At 42.1% G+C, this 23,340-nt stretch overlaps 1 protein-coding gene across 1 annotated transcript; it reads right to left on the bottom strand.

The window, feature by feature from the left end:
- Positions 1-1,079: 1,079 nt before the first annotated feature.
- On the bottom strand, positions 1,080-22,913 carry YY1 (YY1 transcription factor). Its single transcript, XM_035327957.1, has 5 exons — positions 21,965-22,913; positions 13,190-13,352; positions 6,548-6,608; positions 4,034-4,192; positions 1,080-2,942 (listed from the first exon to the last, which is right to left on the bottom strand). The coding sequence occupies exons 1-5, from the start codon at positions 22,659-22,661 to the stop codon at positions 2,760-2,762; spliced, it is 1,263 nt and encodes a 420-aa protein (XP_035183848.1). The 5' UTR covers positions 22,662-22,913; the 3' UTR covers positions 1,080-2,759.
- Between the last annotated feature and the right edge of the window lie 427 nt (positions 22,914-23,340).

Here is a 23,340-nt window from a genome sequence, read left to right as displayed (position 1 = left end):
ATTCTTCCATTTCATCTGCAAGATAAACAGATAGGGTAACATGAAATGTAAAGTCACAGAAGCATTTTAACAGGCATGATGAATCTTTTCTAAAATATTTTACCAGTTTTAAAACTGTAGGCTGCATTTCCCCCAGACCTCAAGTCTCTCTATGCCTTACCTGAGCTTGCTCACAAATTCATGGCCTAATGCAGGAGCATGCACATAGTAGGCTGGCAATTTTGGTTTCAGAGTCAACTCTGTTGCTATTAACTCTGTTGGTATTGTCAAAGATTGTTTTCTTCACTAAAAATGCCTAAGGAGAGCTCTGGAATCAACTAAGCATGAAGTTTTTTTTAAGAGCAAGATGTGCCAATTATATTTGAAAACCATAAATAACTGACAGAAGCTGCTCATCACAAATGTTTATTCAGCCCCAGTATGGAATTTTCTAGTTAACAAAGCAGGATCTTTCATGCTACTAAGCATTACTCCTTAAACTTGGGGGTGTCTTGAATGCTTACCCGTTTGAGGCCTAGATGAAATTATTTTGGAGATCACTCCTTAACATGGATGCAATATAACTAGGGATAATGCATGTTTCAGCTCCCAGCTAGTCTTCAAATGAAGATTAAACATAAGTAACTTCATTGCAAATGCATGTTTAAGGATAAAGTGTGATACCATCAAGGGATCTCTTTACTTTGCAACTCAATAAAACTGGTATCACCTCATGAAACGGGAAAGTAGAGTTCTGTGCAAGACTAACATCACATATACCATTAAAAAAAAAAAAAGGTCAATTAGATCTAGACTGAACTGATTTTATTTCCTTCCAAAAAGAATAGACACTAACTGAATACAGAATTTAAACTTAACTGTAACTATACAAATTTCAGTATATTGTCCTGTTCAATAACTGCTTATAAATAATACTGCCAATTTTCTAGTGCATACCTTAAAATTAAATAGCCCACCTGTCTTTCTACTCCTAATAACCTTAGATTAGAGCTGCAAGCTGCAATGTTCAAATTAACTTAGATACAGCTGTCAATCCTCTTGCTTTTCAATGTAGTTTTATATTATCCACATTTTTCTGCCCCCCCATTACCACCAAACCAGGATTCAAAAGTACATTTTACTGTATTGGCCAAGAAAAGTTTGATGAACCTTGTAAGAACAGAATTCAAGAAAAGATTAACAACAGTTTTTACTGTAAAATACTCATCAATTCCCTCTAAAAAATAACATGCATTTTTGTGCATATTCTTACGTTTATTAGTCTGTCACATTTTACTGTAGCATCTGCAAATTTCTTATTTGAACACTTGAACAAACGAGTAGTACCCACTTTTAGTTAGACCATCGAAAAATCCATCAAGTTCTTTGAGAACTATGAGTTCCTATTTCAAAATAAAAGGTGTCCAAGGATGTTCCAAGATCTTTCATTATATTCAGTTAGCCAAAAAAAAAAAAGAGACAATTTTCTTTTTTCTGGTATGACCAAACCCTACTGGTTCCCCTACTTCCTGTTGCTGTTGCATTTAAACCTCCAAGATTCCTTACCTTTACTAAGCAAAGGTGCCCACCTAGCTATTCACTGTATTGTTTCACCTGCTTACTGTCCAGGCAAACCAAAAATCTCCTCACTTCACTGCCAAGTCTCCAAATCCATTGTTCCAGTTAATGGAAGTCTATGTCACTTGAAAACAGCGTTATATTCACCAGATCTGTTTAGGCATACCACCTGATGTGGCATCATAAATCACTATAATTAAAAAGTAAAGGAAACTTGAGTTTATTTAGCTTCCAGTTTCTGGGAGGTCAAGAGGAATTAGGATTGCTCTGGACAACAAAAGAAAATAGACTGTGCTTACAGATCATTTTCTGCCATATTCTTTCTTTAGGACCACTGTTTTATTGTTGCCCTTTCTATTACATGGGATGTACATATTATCAGGTGTTAATAAAAGGTCAGTGCCTGTACAATACATTCTACAACTGAGCACCACTTTCCGTAACTGAACAGGCAAAGAAATTACACTGAACATCAGCATCTGGCAGTATTTCTCCAAAAAAAGTGACTAAAATGGGTTTAAATTGATTAACACTATTAAATCACATCTAATATTTGATACTACATGATTTCATTACAGCTATACGATACAATTATACAAAATGTGTTAACATCAAAGAATACAACCAAAATTAAGATAGCAAACAAAACCTATATAACTTTTTTCTTTACAGGAAAATACTTTTGAAGTATGCATGTAACTGCCCATTCTTTTAAAGAAAATCTACCGCAAGCAAGTTATCAACCTCCAGGAAAATCACACATAGCATTACTACGCATATCCCCAAAAAGTGTACAATATGCACACTTGGAAAATACAAAATTAAAAAAATTGTAAGCAACAGGTGAGCTTCATATTTATAAGAATGTGAAAAGAAGTCCAATTTTAGCACTGTTGTATAAAGAATTGTCTCTTTTGATGCAGTTCATGAACTGACCCCTCCGGTCAGGGTCACTTTACAAAACACCGTGTTCTTGAATCGGCATTACAGAGCAAGGTAGAGCATCTTAGCAATGTCACCTTAAAGTTTTTCTGTTTGTTTTTTGCTTTTTATTTACTACTTATCAAAACATGTCCTTTAGGTTTGTAGGGTTCTTTTTTTTAAAATTCTTTCCTAGAAACAATATACAAAGGGGAGGCGTATTTATTTCCAATTCATATTTCCTGTAAGATGCTTGAGTTCAACAACTTTTCCACCAACTTTCACTGGTTGTTTTTGGCCTTAGCATGTGTTAAGATGTGAGATTTCAGGTTAGTTGATTGCGCAAACTTCTTATTGCAGCCATCAAATGGGCAAACATAGGGCCTGTCGCCAGTATGAATTCGCACATGTGTGCGTAAATTGAAGTCCAGTGAAAAACGCTTTCCACATCCTTCAAATGTACACTGTTGAAAGGAAAAGACACATTCTATTAGCTAACAAAAGTACCACCCATTTCAATCATAGATTAGAACAATATTCTACACTGCAGAAGCAAGAAGCCAGGTGCTGAAGGTTGTTTTAAGTACAGCTGTGGGTATTACTTTTGAATTGCATTTAAACAATACTTCAGGTTGTTTTACTACAGTAGCATAGCAGATTTAAAAGAGGAAAATAAATTCTAGCTTGCAAGCAAATGCGTTCATTAAAACAAAATAACAAAAAACATCGTTCCCTGCACCTGAAACGGTATTTTTGCTAGGCTGTACTAGTGAACAGAACCTGTCCCACATCAGATTTCTCCCTTTCAGTAATGATTTGTAAAGATTTGCTCATTTTACTAGCTTTACTTGCAAGATGGGCTCACAATACAAAGAGCAGCATGTTTAACAGCAAATACTAATCAGGAAACACAAAGCAGCTCAAGCATACACATCTAACTGAATGTCTAAAAACTGCAGTTTCTGAAATAATTTGGTTTTCAAAAAGATCTGCAAAAAAGTACGTAAGTATTGATGAATACGGTATGCACAGATATGTGAAGAATATTTATGTGAACAAGAAATACCATATGAAGTATGCTGGAGACCTCTGGTGGCAGAAACCCATGTGACTTGATATGAATGGAAAGAGATTCAGTAACTACCATCATTTTCCTCAAAACTGATTAATACCCACTACTGAAATTAGTATCATGAGTCAAATGAGCAAACAGCCCTGAGGGTCAGTGGTCCAAATGTGGTAAATTAAAGAAGAGAAGAAAGACATTTTCCTCTTTCAGGAGTAACTTCAAATTTCATTTTTCAAGTGAGTAACTTTACATTATGTTTTAGAAGGCATCTCTCACATACAATTTGCTTATTTCTATTCAAAGCCCACAGAATTAGGTAAATGACAGCCTAATTAACTTAAGGTGACTTACAATTTTAAGGATGATCATTCAGTGCTTCATCTGATTTTAGAAAATAAAAAGAATATCCCCGAAGAGATGTAGAACCATGTTATATAGCCTACACAAATTTTAACAAATAAATTGTGGTTTGCAAGTCAACAATACCTGAAAGGGTTTCTCTCCAGTATGAACTAGTTGATGTCGCTTTAGTTTTGAGCTCTCCACAAAGGCCTTGCCACATTCTGCACATACGTGTACTCGAGGGCCATGAGTGTGCAGATGCTTCCTCATGGCAGAGTTGTCCCTGAACATCTTTGTGCAGCCCTTAAAGAAGAACAGTGAAACTCAATTAGTAGATAAGCTAGTTCTGTTAAGTTTTACCTGCTACAGTACAAGCATTTAAAATGCTTTCATATCCTGAATACTTTCTGAAAAGTTGGCCCTGAAAAGCAGACCCCTTACATTTATTTCAAAATAAACAAATAAAAGTAATACCATGAAAACTAATATTGTGAAAAGCTGAGTAAAACAAAACAAAACTCCTCTTTTCTCTTAGTATTACAAACCACGTGCAGTCAAATGAATAATATGATAGTCTCATGGAGAAGATGCAGCTCTGCTACTAGCAAGTGAATACGCCAACAAAAGCACTTTCAGAAAAAAAAAGACTGAATGATAGTTCATAGCTGCTTATGGTATAATCTTCACTATGCTACACTCAGAGTACTACAGTACTCCAATCTGATAGATTATACGCTGTGGTACTCTAGAGCATTCTCTAGCACCCATTTGTATTTGCCCTGCTCTGTCTTCCAACATTTCATCCTTTTCCTTCTCTGTCCTTCTCACTCCTGAGAGGAAATGGAATACAAGGGCTTCCAGAACATCATCGCTTACAGAACTACCCAGTCCACACTTGCAGCAGCAGACTGATCACCACCCACCATAGCACAGAAAGAGATAACCACCAATTCTAGTTTAAACCCACAAAGTGATACTGGGCCACTGAATAAGGCAGATGGATCTGAGTTACTGCTGACTCATCCTAGTCATACTCACTCGAACTCTAGAGCAGTGTCAGAAGTCTTAATCTGGGGCATGCACTGCATCAACACAGGACTACTTTTGATCCCAGGGTAAATTTAAGCCAGCAGTGACTTGTGGCTCTCTTTATTCAACACTTCTATGCCTTTCTTCACCTTTTAGAAGCAATCATTAGACGTCTATCTTATATTTTTAAAATGTACTTCTCACAGCACACAGTTCCTCATGAAATCCTATTAACATTTGTAAATTCTATTTGTACTCCAAGTGATGCTGTTTAAGCTTACCTAAAACTTAGTCTAGCAACATTGCAGGGTTAGGAGGCATAAAGTTCAATAACAGAACCTAAAGAACAAGCAACTGCTAACATCCAATTCTACAGGCTTCCTCTTTGGAAGTTATTCCTTCAAAAACTAATATTCACATTTCAACATGCCTTATTTCTTAAAAAGAGAAAACTAACACTTTCAAGTACTAGAATTTCTTTGACTAATTTAAGAAGCGCTGCACCCAAATAAACACACCATGGACTTGCATGCATTTATTTCCAAGTCCCTGCTTGCCTCTGAGAGGAACAGCTACATCTTCTGCAATATTCTCCTTTCTTAAACTGAAGTCATAAATACACATAGCCCAGAAACATTAGAAAGGAGAGAAGATGGAAGGATTGAGTGTTTTTTTTTTTTCCTGTTTAAATTAAGTTGAGGCTGTGAAAAAATAAATCGAAAATGAAGGCAGCACTCTTCAGCATTGTAAAGAATAAGTGTTCTTGTATCACAAAGCATTATACTACAGTAAAACATGATACGTAGAATGTGAAGAATTGGAAATCAATACGAGCACAAAGAGGAATCCATTAAGCTAAAATTTCTTATGCTACCACTTTCAGAAAGAAGCCTTTTATCCATGCTTAATATGCACTATTAGCTATCTGCCCTCACTACTTGGTTATGCTCACACCATCTAGACCAGAAGTCAGCAAGGTTGTATCTGTCTTTTTTCATCACAAATTAAGTTGGCTAACAGAAGATCTACAGAAGCCGGGTAATGCATTAAAACTAGATGCTACCAATTTAAGTGACTGTCAACATTTATTCAAGACAGTGGATACCCCACTACCAGTAGATCAGAATCCTATCTCCTCAGAATCCTATCTCCAAGATGTCCCTCTCTCTTTCAAAATGATGCACCCGCCAGCTCTGTGGAATATAATTCAAAGTCTTCCAATAAGTTTGGCTCCATGGATTGCTGATTCCTGATCTAGACTCCCAAATCTGTCATAGCCTCCAAGAAGACAATATATAGATCTTAGGAACGTACTTTGAACAGCTTTCAGAACATTCTTTCAAGTATGTATTCTTGGGTGGCAGGAAATCACAACAGTAAAACCAGCATGTTAGGGGCTGTGCATCATGGTTACCAGAAGATTAGGGATGCACTAACCTTAAGACAAGGAATGGGAATAATATTCAGTGAAAGGTTTTCAAGGAAGCCTCTAAAGAGCGATAATTTAAATACAGTTAATCAAGCATGATCTATTTACAGCAAGACATTTTGCTTATTCTCAAGAGAAAATCAGTACAAAATTCTGATCTACAAATAGCTATCTAGCCAGAAGCTGAGCAATTCACTTACTTTGTGAGGACAAGCTATCGTTCGTGGAGCATCGTCTTCTTTAATTTTTCTTGGTTTCATTCTTAAAAAGAAGAAAGAAAAACATTAGTAGAAAAACATGGGTAGACAGCTCTTCTCCCTCAACTGCCTACATAATACACACATTTATTCAATAGTATTATGTGCATCAGTAATACACTTTTTCAACAGTTTTAGAGCTCTTGAAATAATAGTAACAGTGTTTTTTGGTATTTGAAAAGTCCAACTTTTCTAGAAGGACCTCTAACACTGAATAAGACATTTAATGCTACGTTCCTAGTTCTGTGTATGTGGAAATAAGTTTTTTCCTGACTTACACTAAGTATAATTAGGACATTTTGTTTGAAAAAAAAACAAAAACACATTTTTCTTGTGCCTGTAGCCATGTGACCTATTTATCTTCACTTCTCCGTCCTTGAACCCAGACATGAAGGACAGAGGAGCATCAATCATTCTTTAGTAGTTTCAACACGTGAAACTTCACAACAAAGCTCTACAGAAGCAGAAAAGGCAGGCAACTTGTAGAATCTACACTGACAACGCAAACACCTGTTATAATCACAGAAATTGTAATTATTCTTACTTCAAGCTACTGTACACATGGATTCCACTCTTGTCAACTGACAAGCAATCATCTACTTAATATTAGCCACTAACAGAGATATCCACTAACCTATCTGTGTCATTAACCTCCACTGATGGAGCCCAGCAAGTTAATGCTTGCATAGAAATTAGGTGTTCCAAGTACTGTTGTAAGACTCCCCGTAGACAACAACATTAGAACATTCTTGCTCTAACAGCAAACCGTCTGAATGTCCATAAAGAGATAAATGTGTAGGCAGTAACCTGGGAAGTGGGCAACTTTTAATTAAACTGGGAACAATATTGTGTATATCACAGGTCTGCATGGGTAACCAAGCTATTGAAAAAAACAGAATCAGACATATCAAGAGTAAGATGCAAACACTGCCCAGGCTGCACTGAGAAGCTGCTGGGCTCTTTGTACATCTGCAAAGGCATGAGTGCACGTACACCACAAGCACAGCTACAGCAGGTCATTTTGTCCAAGGTGTCACATTGCTCACCAAACAGTGGCATCCATGCGGATAATCACTCAAAGAAGAATTTAAAGACTTAAAAGTTCAAATGTATTAAAAAAAGATTTTGGTCTTACTTTAAAATTAGTTTTCTGCAAACAGAGCCCAGATTAGAACCTGGGCTGCTGATCTTCATTTAATCACTGTTGCAGGTAGCTCCTGCTGGTGGTCAGACATTTGGCTCCCACCCAGTAGAACATCCCTAGCAGCTCTGTCCCATTTTTCTTAGCTTGAAACACTGACCAAACCAGAAATCTAACAGATACCACTACTTAAAGCAACTATAGATGCACACATTAATACCATAGTGGAACTTCCAAAACGTATGCCTTTGCAGAAAGCCCATTTCCATGGCAAGACCAGAATCCCCATTTCTGCAGCAAGTTTCTGTGGGCCATGTCTAGCAGTAACTGCAGGCCAGTGAGCAAAACTGAAGTGTGATCTTTTGGACCCAGGACAGTGCAGTTAAAGGCTAAGCCTGTTAACTTGTATTTAAAGCACTGCATTGCTAGAATGGAATCACAGGTATTAACCATTCCTCAAAAAAAAGTTACTTTCTAATATTGCAGTGACAGTTACAGATACTTCTCTCCTTTCACCTGCCCTGCTGACCTGCAGGAACTGTGCCTTCACAGGTTGAGCCCCCACACCAAAGCTCTGTCAATCTCCACAAACAATTGTGTTGGAGATGGATCCAATTTTTAACAAGTTAGCCACAGAAGCAGTACTAAGGAATAAGTCAAAACCAACTAACAGTAGATTTCTGCCCCCCGTTCCAGTATCTCCTTTTTTTTCTGTTAAACCTGTGTTGTCACATCATTTCTTCTCACTCTCTATAAAGCCTAAACAGTATTACTCTCTCAATCAACTTCTTTTGCACTTCCTGGAGGTCTCTGATGATCAGCAGTGATAATTCACCTCTACTGATGACCGCATCACTATGAATGGTTAGAAAAGGAGGAAGTTATTCTCTACAAGTGGTGTCACTACCACTTGTGGTCTGTCCCCTCACTCTGTCACACCCTTCACAGTGCCCTACTCAGGCAGAATTAACACCAGCAGTCAGTTTGTGCTAAAGAGCTCCTGAAACTGGCTAGACTGGCTTTTGGATAAATAGACACAAAGGGAGTGCCACAAGGTCTCCTAGGAATCTACCTACAATCAAAAAGCCCACAGTTAGCCTCCTAGTATGTTTCAGATGCAGCTGGGCCCAGAACTGTTGTAAAATTAAACTGTTCCCTTTTGTTCCAAGGTTCCAGCAAAAATAGTTACTGGTTTTGTTCCAGTTTGCAGAACATCATGTATGTAAACACAGAGTGACCTTAGCAGTGTGGGACAGAGCAAGAGATTTCACTTTCCCCAGAGTAACGCCTGGGGTAAAGCAATTGTCAGTTTACTGCCCTTTATGTTTCTCTCGAACAAGAACAAGGCCAGTATCAAAAGAATGAACCTTATAAAAAGGTCTAAGTCATAAAGCTAGGTGCCCAGCATGCTTTGTCACATTTAAGAAGGGTGTCCAGTTTCAAACTCTAATGCAGTTTCCTCTCCGTTGTTTTCTATCCATTTTGGAAAGTGGTCTTAACAGGAGGGGCACTTCTTACACTTCTTCCAGGAAAGGTACCAAGAGGAGCAGAAGATAAAGCCTAGCAGAAGATAAAAGATAGTTTTTACCACTAGGACCCATTACTGTGCCAATCTCCCAGCTTCCCCTTTTATTTCTTTGTATTTTACTCATATTTGTCCTCTGCTGTCTCTAGCCAGTTCAGCCATATATCAAGAGAGCAGACAGGAGTTTTCAAGGGGATTTGTTTGGGGGAATTTTAGAGACATCTACCATATGCACTAACTAGAAACACATCTGCTACTTCTCCAAGCAGTCATGACTGCTTCACATCTAACTACAGAATAACTTGTAATCAGTTTAGACTTGGATTAAACATTTTATTTCACCTTGATGGACTTTCAGTGTCCCAGTTAAAAGGCATCAAAATAAAACTGAGGTAATTTATGAGGTTTTTATTTCTTTCTTTGCAAATCATTGACAACTAATGTTTTTACATTCTGATCTGACTGCTTTAGAGAAATACACAAATCCATTTTTAGTCTTTTATTGCATTTTTAAAGCATAGTAGAGAAAATGCATGAGTCACACAATAGAATACAGTAATTTGTGAAAGGAAGTTGCCCAACAGGTATGATTTATAGTCATTCATCTATGAATTACTAAGCAGATCTTAATGTTCTGACACAGTTTGTTTATTTGCAGCGTTTTCAATAGTTTCAGAATGTAGACAAACCTTTCCGGGAAGCACTCCAGAGGTTCCAGTTAAAGGGCCCAGATTCCTGCTACGTGACTCAATGACAAATGCACCAAAAAGGCAGCAAAATCCAACGGTATCTCGATGGTGGCAATGCTCGCTCTGCTGGTGCCACCTAGCTGCTGAGCAGCAGCGGTGCCCATTGCATGTGCTGAGTTTCTGCAGCTTCTAAAATGCTTTTTGTAAGGCTGCAGCGCTACAGAAGACTTCAAGCATCGTCGAGACCACCCCACTTTACCCCTCACTAAACACTCAGAACTCCAGACCCCTGCCTGAAATCGGTTACTACTAAAATTAAATTCCAACATGCATTTTAATTAGGAGGCCACAAAGCTTTTAAGTTACCCAAGTTTAAATGGGCAAAGCTTGGGTAATTTAAGTTAACCTCAGAACTCTGTTCCCATAAATTAACGCAACTGTCTCAGTCAATTTAGCCTTAATCAATATAAGCTGCACGGGTATAAAGAGTGAATCTAGCCTGGTTTGGAGTAGCTGACTTACAAAAGTATAGCACGTTTCTTCCAACTAATTTAATGAAAATGGGAAAGCATCCCAAAACAGCTTGTTTTCAACTGCACAAAATTAACTTAGTATTAAGTTTTCCTAGCCTGTTTATGCTTCCTTATATGTGGACTATACACAGAATTTTTCCCCATAATCAAAATAAAAGGCAATACCACTCAGAGCACATGAAACTTGTGAATTTGAAACTCAGTAACTCTTAAAACTTAACATCCTGGTCAAAGCTTTCAGAATACAGCTGAGAATTTTAGAAGTCTGAATCTTGTAATCCTCCAAGCAATGCTTGGAACTTTCAGAGAACTTTACACTAAATAACACGTCCTTTTAGGAATACAAATACAACTGTATTCCTAAACTCTGTACCTCCAAACCAAATTCTCATGCAAGTAAGCCAATTTTTCTTTCAGTTTGCCATGCAAGAAAGCTTCCAGTGATATACAATATGTAGATCAACAAGACAACTGGGCAATACAAAAAGAGATCTGAGAATATCAGAGCCTTAATTCATCTTACTAGCTAAAAGAATACCCTTCAACGTATTTCTTTCTCTGCAAGAGAATAAAGACCATAGCAAGCAGTATTCTGATATACCCACACGCACCAGTCTCAGCTATACACAATCATTTCAGATCTAACATACAACTAACTCTGTTTTCTTTTTCAATTTTCTTTTTTTAAGGCAACAGTAAGGGTTGATTCTGACCAAGATCATTGATCATTGATTCTGACCAAGAAATCCAAAAAGCTTTCCTAAAACAGAAGATGCCTGAGGTTTTCATACACCTGCAGTTAAGCTATCAGAACAATTTTTGTAGGCTTTGGGCAACCTGGGAACATTGCTGAAGGTGACACGTGCCCGGTATCAATGTTTGTTCATCTTATGACTAAAGCTGATCAAATTTTATCAGCTATACAGAGATATATTAACAGAAAAATATGAGACAATACACATAAAACTCAGTATTTCCATCATCACTACAAATTCTAGCTCCGTAACTTCCTAGAACATTCCACCCTGAAAAATAAAGCTGCAATTTTACATTATTGCCAGGTGCCACTATTATCTCAACAGAAAACTAATTAAAACCTAAAGATGCAGTACTTTTTACAACATTAAGAAGCATGCAGAAATATCTCACAGAAGCAGCCTGGTAATTTCAAGAAGTCCAAATCCTGGCAACCTTTTCAAGTACTCAAGCTGATATGGAGAATAACATTCAGTATGTGCATGAAGGAAAAACCCTGCAAGAAACTAGTTCAACTTCATAACAGAAGATAAAAGATAGCTATTTAGTACCTCAGTGCTTACCAGAACAAAAGGTTTCAGAGTATTTTAAAATAACTGGAAGAACCATTCGAGGCACACGATTAGCAGCAACATTTAAGTAACATTTCAGAATTAGAACACTATGTACATTCAGAATATCACTTAAAGATTCACTTTCACAGAAAATTGTGTATTAGCCTTTCAGCAATTCTCAGAGGAAAACACAATCATTTTGATCGTTTTACTAGTAAACCATGTAAACAACAGTATCAATAGGTAAACCACCCACCACTTCAGAAAAAAAATATCCCTTTTTTAGTTGTTCACGAGTTTTTTTTAAATACATTTCCAGATTTGATAGTTTCACAGTGCTTGCTCCCTGACTCTTACTAGGAGCCTTCAATATTCAGAGTTTAATGGCTTTACTGAAAACAACAGTGGGAAGAACCGGTACCAGCAGTCCTCCAATAGAATCACAGCAAAAACTAATAGAAGCAGCTTATAGAAAGCAGCAAGATCAAAGAGGTGAGACAAGAGTAGACACAGCTCACTGGGCACCAAGAACCTCCTAACCAAGAAGCCAGATCAGAACTTGGGTCAGTAGTCCTTGCCACCTAGCAAGTAATGGAAAAATTTGGTGGTATGTAAAAAAAAAAAAAAAAAAAAAAAAAAAGGCACGTTTGTCCCTGCTGTAGGAGCTGGTACCAACATGAAAATAAGCATAGCTTCATACATATGGTTCGCTTTCAGCACTGGAAAAGGTGATTATAGCAGCTTCAGAAAGCAAACCATTGAGCTTAAATTTTTGGAGACACCAGCATTACCGTTGCCCATGCACTGAGTGAAGCAGTAAGCCTTCTGTAATTGCAACACTGCACAAATGTCACAACTACCAAGTGCCAAACCGGACTTTTCTCTGGTGACCTCAAGGTTGCCCTCTGGTGGCCACAGCCTGCCCCGAGCACTCGGTACCACACCCAGCAGCTCAGCAGGGCTTGTGTGTTTAAAACGGAGAGCTTAAGAAGTGAGAAGCAAGTGAAAAATAGACGTGGCTTTACCAACTATATTAGTCTAACTTTCTTGTACTGAACGCTCTGAACGCGGGACTTCATTTATTTGATCCTTTGTCACAAGAGACACTGAAAGATGCACTCTCTCACATCAAAGATGCAGAATATCAATGTATTTAGGCCCCTACCTTACCTAATGAGAACTGGAGAAGTCACCTGCTGAATACAGGGCCCAATTATTTTAATACATTATTCACTACTCCATTCTGAATTAAGTTCCTTGTTTTAGAAGATGACTAAATGGAACAAAAAGCCATATTAAATTTAACATTTATTTTGCCCAACAGTTTCTTAATTAAACCAGTGGAAAGAAAACCCTTTTAGTTTGAAAATCCTTTCTTCCTACTTACCTAGCAAATTCAGCCAGCTGTTTGGGGTCTGAGAGGTCAATGCCGGGTATTCCACCGGGAGGAAGTTTCTTTCCTGTCATGTATTCTGAGTAATCTGGAGGAGAATTCTCTCCGATGATCTGCTCTTCCACCACCGTTTCATGGTCAATATCTTTCTTATCATCTGAAATACACAAAATACCAAATTCAGTACATACAAAGACCAAAACAGAATACAAGTTATCAGGCCCATCTCAATCTAAGTTCAGTATTGCTGTACACATAAAAACAAATTGCATTCCCAGGCTTCTACACTAGTTGTTAAAAAGACATCCATACAGTTACAGCATGAACACAGGAAGAACACAATAGGACAGAATAAAAGCCTATCTACTTAAACACAGACAAGTAAGGAAATAAGTAGAACCATTCTACGAGAATGACGGCTGCATTTTAAAGATAAAGCACTTTTCCTGAAACAACGCATAAACATTTAATTGCTTTAATCTCTTCAAGATTAACCTCCACTATAGCTACTTTGGATCTCAACGGCAGCCAGTGACCAAACAAACCTATCTGAGAAGTGACAGATACTTACCTTAAGAAAATATGGCTACTGATCTTTAGCTTCAGAGTCTTCAGAGTCCCTTGACCCTCAACAGAAATGTCACAGAGGGACAAGAAACTTTAAAAATAACTGCTTCAGCACCTGCCCATAAAACTGAACACTTTTTCAACACTTGCCCACAGATCTGAAAGAAAGCAAAAAGCTAAGCAGTGTCTCCCTCCCCAGAGGGGCTTCCTCTTCTGTGGCACTGGGCAGCCTAAGCGATTTCCCACTCTACTGTGCAAACAGCAGATAGGGATCGCTCAGACCTTTGATCTGCAAGCCGGTTAGAGACTGCTACTTCAGCTGCTCTACAGCTCCTCCTGTGGATTTCTGCTTAAAGACGGCGGGGAAATGAGGTTGAAGACCTGCTGTTACTGTCAACTCACATTCCAGAACAGAATGCACGTCACAATGTTTTCTCTCACTCCTTTTGCTATATTATAACAGAAACCAGCAAGATGCAGAGAGGAGAGAATGAAAACATCCGCTGATTTCCGCAGTGCCCAGCTCACACCAGCTGAGGGAAGGACACAGCACCAATCCTGTTTTCCACCCTCACCTGAAAAACCATCTTCCCAAAATATACTGAGAACAACAGATGTATATATAGCTCTAACTCTTAATCTAACTGCTAATAAACTTGTCACTGCACCATTTCTCCTACCCTGTATATGGGAAGATCCTGCAAATCACTTTATACAAAGAGACTTGCAAAGCCCAAGTATTTGTAAAATAGCACCTTGTATTTCTTTTGTAAAATAACAGTATTAGGACAGGAATAGTATTTCCCCAATTTGGAAAAAAAAAATAGGAAATCGTAAGGCAAAGAACAAATGAAGCAGTATTTCCTTTTGCATTTTCCCCCCCTAAACACAAACACAGGTAATAATATTCATTACGCAGTGGCTCAGGTTAGGAAAGAGAAGACAAGACATAAGCAAATAAAAGAAATATACTAAGGACAAATTTCTATTCAATTTGTAATGCCTGCTTTTACTCTTTGCCACTGAGCTATTTCTAGAAATGTTACTGCTAGTTTGGGGTTTAATCTGATCTACCAGATCAAATGGCACTTTGTGTATACGCTCCATGGCTGAAGAGGAAAACAGACTTAAACACTGCAAAGGCAGCAGTGTTAATAAGCTAATAGTAATATCTGCAGTATTAAATTGCAGCACTGAAGATTTGGACACTTTCCTTCACTTTAATCTAGCCTTCCATTCATTGCATTACTTTTCAGCCTTTATCAAAGCTTCACAGAAAGCAACTGAATTTACCTTAAGCAAGTATTACAGGGTAAGTTTTACTGCACCTGCAGGAGTTACAAAGTCAATTCAATAAACCTCTAATTCAGCAACACTTTGTTCTTCCAAACTGTCAGAAGATTGAGAAGAGGTATTTTGTAATGCCTACACAGGCAAAAAAAAGGCACCTTGAAGCTCAGAAGAACAGAACACCAGATAGCTAAATGCAAAGCCTCCTCCATGCTGCAGACTAGAATGAGATCAGCTGCCTTCAATTTGTCCATTTCAGCAGCTCCCCAGAACTTCCCAGAGCTTCCAGTTTGACTGTCTGATGACATGTATAACAGAAATGAGTTTTCATTTCCTGCCTCAGCTCAGATGCATGAGTCAACTGGGAAATTTTGTATGCATTCCTTAAGATTTTGTCTTTCCCTAGCGTAAAGGCCCACAACTCAACTATGCCTTCTTGATATTTTGAGAGTCAGACTGAAAGTCAGCCAGTCTTTAGTGCCTTTCTTTCCTGAAAGCCCACCAACAGAAATCAATTCCACAGCAATGTTTTAGCTAGACTGTTGGAGTAAAACATGAAAAATCAGATCATATTTATCTTGATGGAGAAGAAAATTAGTAAAAGTATCACTTAACATGTTCTTGACAGTTATGTCAAAATAAAAAGCACTCTGGTCTTCCTATACAAAAGCAACACCTAACATGCATCTCTAGAGCAGCAAATACCTGCAGTTTAAAAAACTAACTTAAAGCAGCCTAAAACAATAGCGTACAAAACATTTACCTCAGGATAAGGGCCTTCAAGATAACTTATGGTATGAACCAGATCTAACTCAGTTACAGAAAGTAGCAGCAGACTTGAGCAGCTCCTTAGCATCACAACACCTTAGTTACAGGCCATCCTATGATACCATCAGCTCATTGGAATAAACAAATAAACCCACATGCTGGAAGATCTTTACCAACGTCTTCTAGGCAGAACTCTATCACAGGTTTAAACCTGTGATGCCCCACCAACCCTGACTAGGCAGCTCAAGGTTTAGAGGCTAAAGTCCAAGCAAACTTTCACTCGCGCCAACAAGTTAACCATCACTCTCATTGCAAACAGGACAAGTCGTCTGCTTGACACCTTCTGCCTTCAAGCAAGTCCTGGTGCAAACTATATCCAGATTACTTCTCCCGTCTCCTCTCGCAAAGCATCAGAAATTGATACATACTGCATCCGAAGCAAAGCAAAATGCAGCTACACAGCCCTCAAGTTCTAGTGACACCTCTGGACAAGTACAGTCCAAAGGTGCACAGGGCAAGCTAAATACTGACAGAGTCATTGAGCCAGTCAGCAAAAACAAAATTAACTGCTATATGCTATCTGACCTGCTTTGTCCCTTAAAACCAGTTTAGGGTGGTTTTAAGCATTCTGCTTAAGTGTATTTAGCCTTGTTCCTATAGATCCATTACAGCTTTCTGTAAGGAACTTGGAACATGATTTCAGTCCCACCTTCTGAAACACACTGAACATCTGAAGGTACGTCAGTTAGTTGATTCCTTGATCCTTGATTTCTGCAAAAACGTGCAATACCAGCCACTAACAGATACATCCAATATTCACACATCTTTTAAGGTTATAAAATATTGATTCCTTAGAGATCTAACAGATATTCTCCACACCCAACATCTTCCTATGCCCAGCTACGGAAGACAGACAACCTGAACTGGGTTGTTCAATGCATCCGTCTAGGACATACCCAAATCTTCATGATCGTGTCCTTCCACCAGCATTTCTCACACCCTATATACAGGCAATACATATTGTGAACTGGACGTTTTTGCAAAGTATGTCAAAGGAGTATTTTTATACACAGACCAGTGAAAGTTCAGCATTTTAGCCAGCCAGATCTTGTGACAGTCACTTAAAACATACTTGTATTGGTGAAATGACCAGAAGTTTTAAGGGTACCAAACTCAAGGACCAATTCAGTAGGAGGAAGCCAGTCAACCAGGATAAAACCAGTAACTGCAGACTGCGTGCAACACGATGACAAAGCATGGTGGAATCTGTATCCCAGTACTCTTATTGACTATCTTTTGCTCTTACCACCAAACTTTCTCCATCTCTTGCACAGAAAATCCAACTACCTCAGAACCTCATTATTTTATGCGTTTCTGGAACAGCACCTAACTCCAGCTGACAGTTCTCAACCTCCCCAACTCTTTCAACCCAAGAAGTCCTATCACTATTTCTGCCTCAGTTACTCTGATTTTAACCTTGGAACTTTGTCTGAAGATCCCCAGTTTTTTGAGCTACCCTCCTCCTCTATACAGCAGGGAGAAGGCATTGTTATTCAATCACATTTTCCCCCGTGGTACATACAGAGTGCAAATGGGAATTCAGAAGGTACACTTGCTAGTAAAGCGGTGAGACTTAACCCTAGAGCTTTCTCCCCAAGGTACCAAGTTAACAGCCACTCTTCTTACTAAAAGGATGAAGGAACAGTTAAGCTCAGATTTTTTTTCCATGATCACACAGTTAAATACATTTGTTTTAGGAACGGCTGAAATGCAATTACACAATAAAGGATGTATTCAGCGACTCCGCAGCACCAAGGCACTGTGGTAACAGCTTGGTTATTGCTACCACATCACAATCTCCTCAGGCAAAATACTTCATTGGTCACGTTTGGAAGCAAAGAACCGTAATTAGCTCATTAAATAATACAGTAATTTAGCAGACGCTTCTGAAAGTTGAATTCCATTTTGCACAGTATGTCATTTCTTAACCTAACTGGTTACTCAGTTACTTTCCCTCTGCAGTGCCTTGCACGCAGATGGAGAACAGGTTCTTCTTTCCCCACGTCACCCATCTCATATTTCACACAGCTGAAGGAGACATGAACTGACAAAAACACTGCATATATCAATAGTCATCATCTGACTGTAACGCTGGTGAGACACTGCGCTGAAGCACTCTGACCTGAATCATCAGCACCTCTCTGGGAAAGGTCTAGGAGTCAGCCAGAGGATCCTCGTTTGACGATGGGCTAGGAGGCAACTTCATCCATACAGTTTAAGTGATGAATCACATTCACATATTTCACTTTCAAAGCTGAAAAGATGTTTAAAACAGATGCAGGAAGATATCTACAATACATATTTGTCCTCTAAGGTTCCCTGGCAAAATGTTAGGGCAGACTCAATGCCTACGGATACCAACAGCCTATACCGCTGTCAGTCAGAATCAGAAATAGATGTTCATCTTAACATTTTAAAGGAGCCAGACAAACACTTTGCCTCCATTATGATTTTTTTTTTGTATTACCGTATTAGCCCATTACCTACTCGTCACTGCAAAGGATTTTGGCTATCCTTAATACAGGCCCAAGACTGAACTAAGTAACTATCTTTTACCCTACTAAAGACAACTGTTCAGATAGCTGATGATTCTTTTTCTCACCCCTGTAATCTAATAAAGCCAAATGGAACCCCTTCTGCTTTAAGAAATTAAAGGTTTTTTTTTCTCTCCTGAAGAGGTTTTGAAGAACGTTCTGGAAACCCAACATGACATCCCTGCATTTCCAAATATGGGCCCACTGCACAGGCTTTCTGGATCATCATGAACCATTTTCAAACCATACACATATGTATCTTTGTCTTTCCCATCTAGAAACAGGATACTTCAGCTGTTTAACATCTACGGGCAATGCTGAGGTTGGTTGTGCTACTTCAGCCCTAAGCTTTCAGACCATCTACGCTAACAATTCGTGCCAGCACAACCTATTTCAGATTCAGAAGCTTGACAATCATTACCTAGTACATTTTTTCCCCCAAATCAAGCCCAAGTTGTTCAAAACTCCTGCATTTGGTGGAGCCAGAATTTCAGCACCACCTTCCAAATGCTATCAGAGAAAGCAATTCCTAATAATCCTTCCCTTCCCCCGTTACTGGGTACTTTCACCTAGCTGATCCTTTTGTTTGGTGCCTATTTTCCACACATGAAGGAAGACAAATGATTCCATTCTGAAGATCTGGAAAACTAACGTGAACTAGAACAAAGACTTTCTCAAACTAACTACTTTAATTAAAGTAACCACGGGTCACAAGTTTGATATCACCACAGATTCCAAGGAGATAAGTTATGGAGAGTCCAAACCGTTGCCAACAACAATAGAGCAACTCCGAAGTAACCCCATTAACAATACCAGGATCCAGCAGTCCACTCTAATTACATCAGCAGATATTTCACACACTATTCCTGCACCTTTCAAGAGGTGTTACGAGGTTCGTTAAATGCTTACGGACAAAGATTTGTGACTGGCTACACTTGGTACAGCCCACATACAGGCTAATGTAGCAGCACTAGAAAACAGTAACGAGGAACTAATCCACATTGTCTTTGCAGTGAGCAAAGCACCCTTGTTCCCAGTTCAAATACCCAAGAACAGCAATATAGGACTCATTGTTTTAGTACAACTATCCTTTTGCAAGCAGGTAGTTTATTCTGGGATTTTTTTTCTTCAATTTCTGCCTCTTTTGGATTTTTTTCTGGCATTCACCCCCCCCCCCCCCCAGGTTTCAGAAAACACATAATGAAGCACCAGAAGTTAAGTGTTTGACCACAAACCACTCCAGACCACTTTTAAAACAGTCAGTAAGCTCTGTAAGAGGTATAAAAGCCTACCCGACAAGCTCAGTAAACTTAGCTCTTAACTGAAGAGGTTAAACCGGAGGCTGTTTCAAGCTCAGGGTGGGAGGGTGCACAGTATGGGGGGGGGGGGGGTGGCACACATGCGTGCAGGGAAGGAAAGTCAGACTTGAATTTTTTTTTTCTTTGTACAAGTATTTTGTGATTTTGTTTTGGGGGAGTTTGTGGGTTTTTTTGCCTCTTGAATTCAAGTCAGCATATGTATTCTGCATCTTTCTGCATCACGAATATAACTGAACTGAATGTACCAATGCAATTCAATCTCCAGTGCATTACAAGTGGAGATCGTTCTGGCTGAGCTTGCGTGGTCATGATCACAAAGAAGAAAACCACTGAAATCAATAGGGCTATCCTGATGCAAAAGTGCTGTAAGCTGGAATAGAATCAGATGCATCGATCATACACATGGTTCGTTGCAGTCAAGCAATAATGAGCATGCAAAAGCTCTGCGGAAGCATCCTATCAGGCACTCTGCATCTGAGTACAAGTGAGGCCCTATATCCTGCCAGCTCACGAGCCATACATTCACTTGCTTTCAGCTACCTTAGGTAGTTTCTGCAAACCAGAAGACTATATATTTTATTCTCTTTTGTCTCTCTTGGACGGTCAGTTTTAGGAAGAGACAGCATGCGAATTCAATTCAGGTCACGTACATTGATACACAGAAGGATATAGAACCCCATTCTACTGAACAGCAATTCAACAAACTCTTAACTGAAAGTTCTCTGTTCATCCAAAAGCAGAGAGCTCTGATCAGGCTCATTAGCTAACCAACTAAGTATATATCAGCAGTGTCACACACTCTGTCAAACTTGTTAAACAATCATCTATATTAAAGTAAAGTAAAAATCAGAATCGCTGTTCTCTACATCTTTTCAGACAAAAGAATTCAGTCATTCAATATACTCTTCCTTCAGCACTCCCTTTATTAAAAAAACTACTGGTCACTCACAAGAAGCACATTGTGCCAACATTTCTAACTACATCGGAAGCTTAGCCAGTATCTGATACCCCGCTACAAATTATGAAACACACAAGAACTGTGATATGCAGAACAGAGTACCAACCTATTATTCAAGGTCCACTCACAATTTAAGTATTACATGAAGTGATACTATTTGACCGCTTTTCACCCTTATGTAACTTTAGCACAGAACTTTGACTACAGAGCCTTAGCTTCCTGTGACACATTTTTTGGGAAAGCGAGAAACAAACCAAGGAAACCACCCACAGCATACCACTGACAAAATATATATACATATATATATCCTTCCCTTTATATATTTTGAAGGAAAGGGTCAGAAAACCGTGGCAGCTTAAATGGGAAGCGCACGCCAGGTTTATTCCAAGCACTGCAGCTAACACCAGGCATCTTCACATGACTTCCCTGCCTCTCAGAGACACTCCCACAGAAAGCGACTCGGAAACACACGCTCTCACACTGAAAATACACACTCTCACCCCGAAAACACACACTCTCACCCCGCTCGGACGCCCCTGCACCTATTTTAAAGCCACGGGGCCAGCCAAGGGAAACCCGAGCGTGATGCACACCCCGCTCCCCGCCCCCGCTCGTGCCGGGGGGCTCCCGGCTGCCCCCCTCGGCAGGCGGCGGGGCCGGGCGCTTCCCCCCCACCCCCCGGCCGTCCCAGCTCCCCTCAACCGGCACCGGGGAGGGCCGCGGGGGCCGTCCCTCGCCTAACGGTCACGATCGGCACCCAAGCGGAGCGAGAGGAGCGGCGGCGGCCGGGAACGGGAGCCGCGGGGAGAAGGAGGGAAGGGGGAGAAGCGGCGGCGGCGGGGCGGGGACGGGGGGGGTTGAAGCTCGGCGAGGCTGGGCTCGCCCCGCACCGTGCGCCCGCCCGCACACCCCGCCTCCCCCTGCTGCAGAAACTACGCCATTGCGGCCTAGTCCTGGAGCCAGCGGCGCGCTGCCGCCGCCCGCCCTCCTCCTCCCTCCCTCCCTCCCGCACCCCCTCAGCCGCCGCCATCTTGGCGGCCGCCGCCATCTTTCCTTCCCCCCGCCGCGGAGCCGGGCAGGGCAGCGGCAGCGGCAGCGCAGACCCCGCCATCTTTTCGGGGAGCCGCCATACTTGCCCTGGCGAGGAACATGGCGGCGCCCATCGCACACACCAAAACATGGCCTCCCTTCAAAACAAAACCGGCCGCGGCGAGCCGGGCGGCCCCCGGCGGGCCGCGGGGCTCGGGGAGGGCGGCGGGCGGCGCGCACTTACCCGAGGCCCACATGGTGACCGAGAACTCCCCCTCCAGGGTCTTGATCTGCACCTGCTTCTGCTCCCATTTCCTGCCGCCGCCGCCCTCGGCCCCGCCGCCGCCTCCCCCGCTCAGGTAACTCTTCTTGCTGCTCTTCTTGCCGCTGCCGCCCTTCTTCACGCGGCCCCCGCCGCCGGCCGACGAGGAGCCGCCGCCGCCGCTCTTGCTGCCGGCGGCGGCCACGGTGACCAGGGTCTGCTCGATGTACTCGTCCTCGCCGGCGGGGGCCGGCACGGGGATGAGGATCTGGTCCTCGAAGCCGTCGTCGGCGCGCAGTCCGTCCGAGTCGTCCCCGCCGACCACCTCCTCGCGGGTCTGCACCAGGATCACCTCCTGGTGGTGGTGGTGGAGGTGCAGCTGGCCCCCGCCGCCGCCCGCCGCGCCGCCGCCCGCCCCGCTCGGGTCGCCGTCGGAGACGAGCGGCTGCAGGGCGATCATGGGCTGGTGGTGGTGGTAGTGGTGCGGCGGGTGGTGCGGGCCGCAGTCCTCGCAGCACTCGTCCTCCTCCTCCTCCTCCTCGTCCTCCTCGCCGCCCACCACGGTGGTCTCGATGGTCTCCACCGGGATGGTCTCCACCTCGATCTCGTGCAGCTCCACGATCTCGGCCGGCATCTCCGAGCCGTCCGTGGCGATGTACAGGGTGTCTCCCGAGGCCATGGCGGGGGGGGACGGGAAAGGGAGGGAGGGAGGGGGGGGGATGGCGAGCTCGCTCGGCGGCCGCCGAGGGGGGCTCGGCTCCGCTGCCCTCAGCCGCCGGCGGGGCTCGGGCGCCTCCCGCCTGCCTTCCTTCTCCTCCTCCTCCCCCTTCCACACAAACACCAGCTCCTCGCAGCCAGCGAGAGGAGGGAGGGAGCAGGGAGGAGGGAGGGAGGCAGCCAGCCGCCAAATCCCGGCTACGCTCCCTCGCGAGACTTCCGCTGCTGCCGCCGAGACGGACCCCAGCCCCCGGGAGGCCGCTGCTGCCGCCGGGAACCGCCCCCAGCGGCCAATCGCGCCGCCCGGCACGCCCGCGCCTCAACAGGGCAAGGCGGAGAGCCAATCGGAGCGCGCCGTCCCGCGGAGGCCCGCCTCCGCACGCTGCCGCCGGCCTATCGGGGGGCGCTGCGGCAGCCGAGTGCTCCTCCCTGCTAGGAGTAGCCAATCGGCACGAGGCAGCGTCACCTCTCAGCTCGCAGGCCCCGCCCGGCCAATTAAGCCCCGCCCAGCGCCGAAGCCCCGCCCCGCCCCCACTCCTCCTTGGGGGGGGCGGGCCCGGCTCGCGCTCCGCCTCCCCTTCGCAGTGGGCGGCCGGCAGGTGGCGCGCGCGGAGCCCGACCGTTAACGGCCGTGGCGCGCG

This window comes from Oxyura jamaicensis, chromosome 5, assembly GCF_011077185.1.
Source record: "Oxyura jamaicensis isolate SHBP4307 breed ruddy duck chromosome 5, BPBGC_Ojam_1.0, whole genome shotgun sequence".
NCBI lineage: Eukaryota > Metazoa > Chordata > Aves > Anseriformes > Anatidae > Oxyura > Oxyura jamaicensis.
This window is presented reverse-complemented; position numbering and strand designations above follow the sequence as displayed.

Bases quoted from the DNA above. Each gene is read 5' to 3' on its own strand.
- YY1 (XM_035327957.1), bottom strand. From the start codon at position 22,661: ATGGCCTCGGGAGACACCCTGTACATCGCCACGGACGGCTCGGAGATG. The intron at 6,609-13,189 runs GTAAGTAGGAAG...CTTCTTTTTAAG, and splicing joins CAGCTGGCTGAATTTGCTAG to AATGAAACCAAGAAAAATTA. The intron at 2,943-4,033 runs GTATTGTTGACT...TCCTTTCAACAG, and splicing joins CTGGAGAGAAACCCTTTCAG to TGTACATTTGAAGGATGTGG.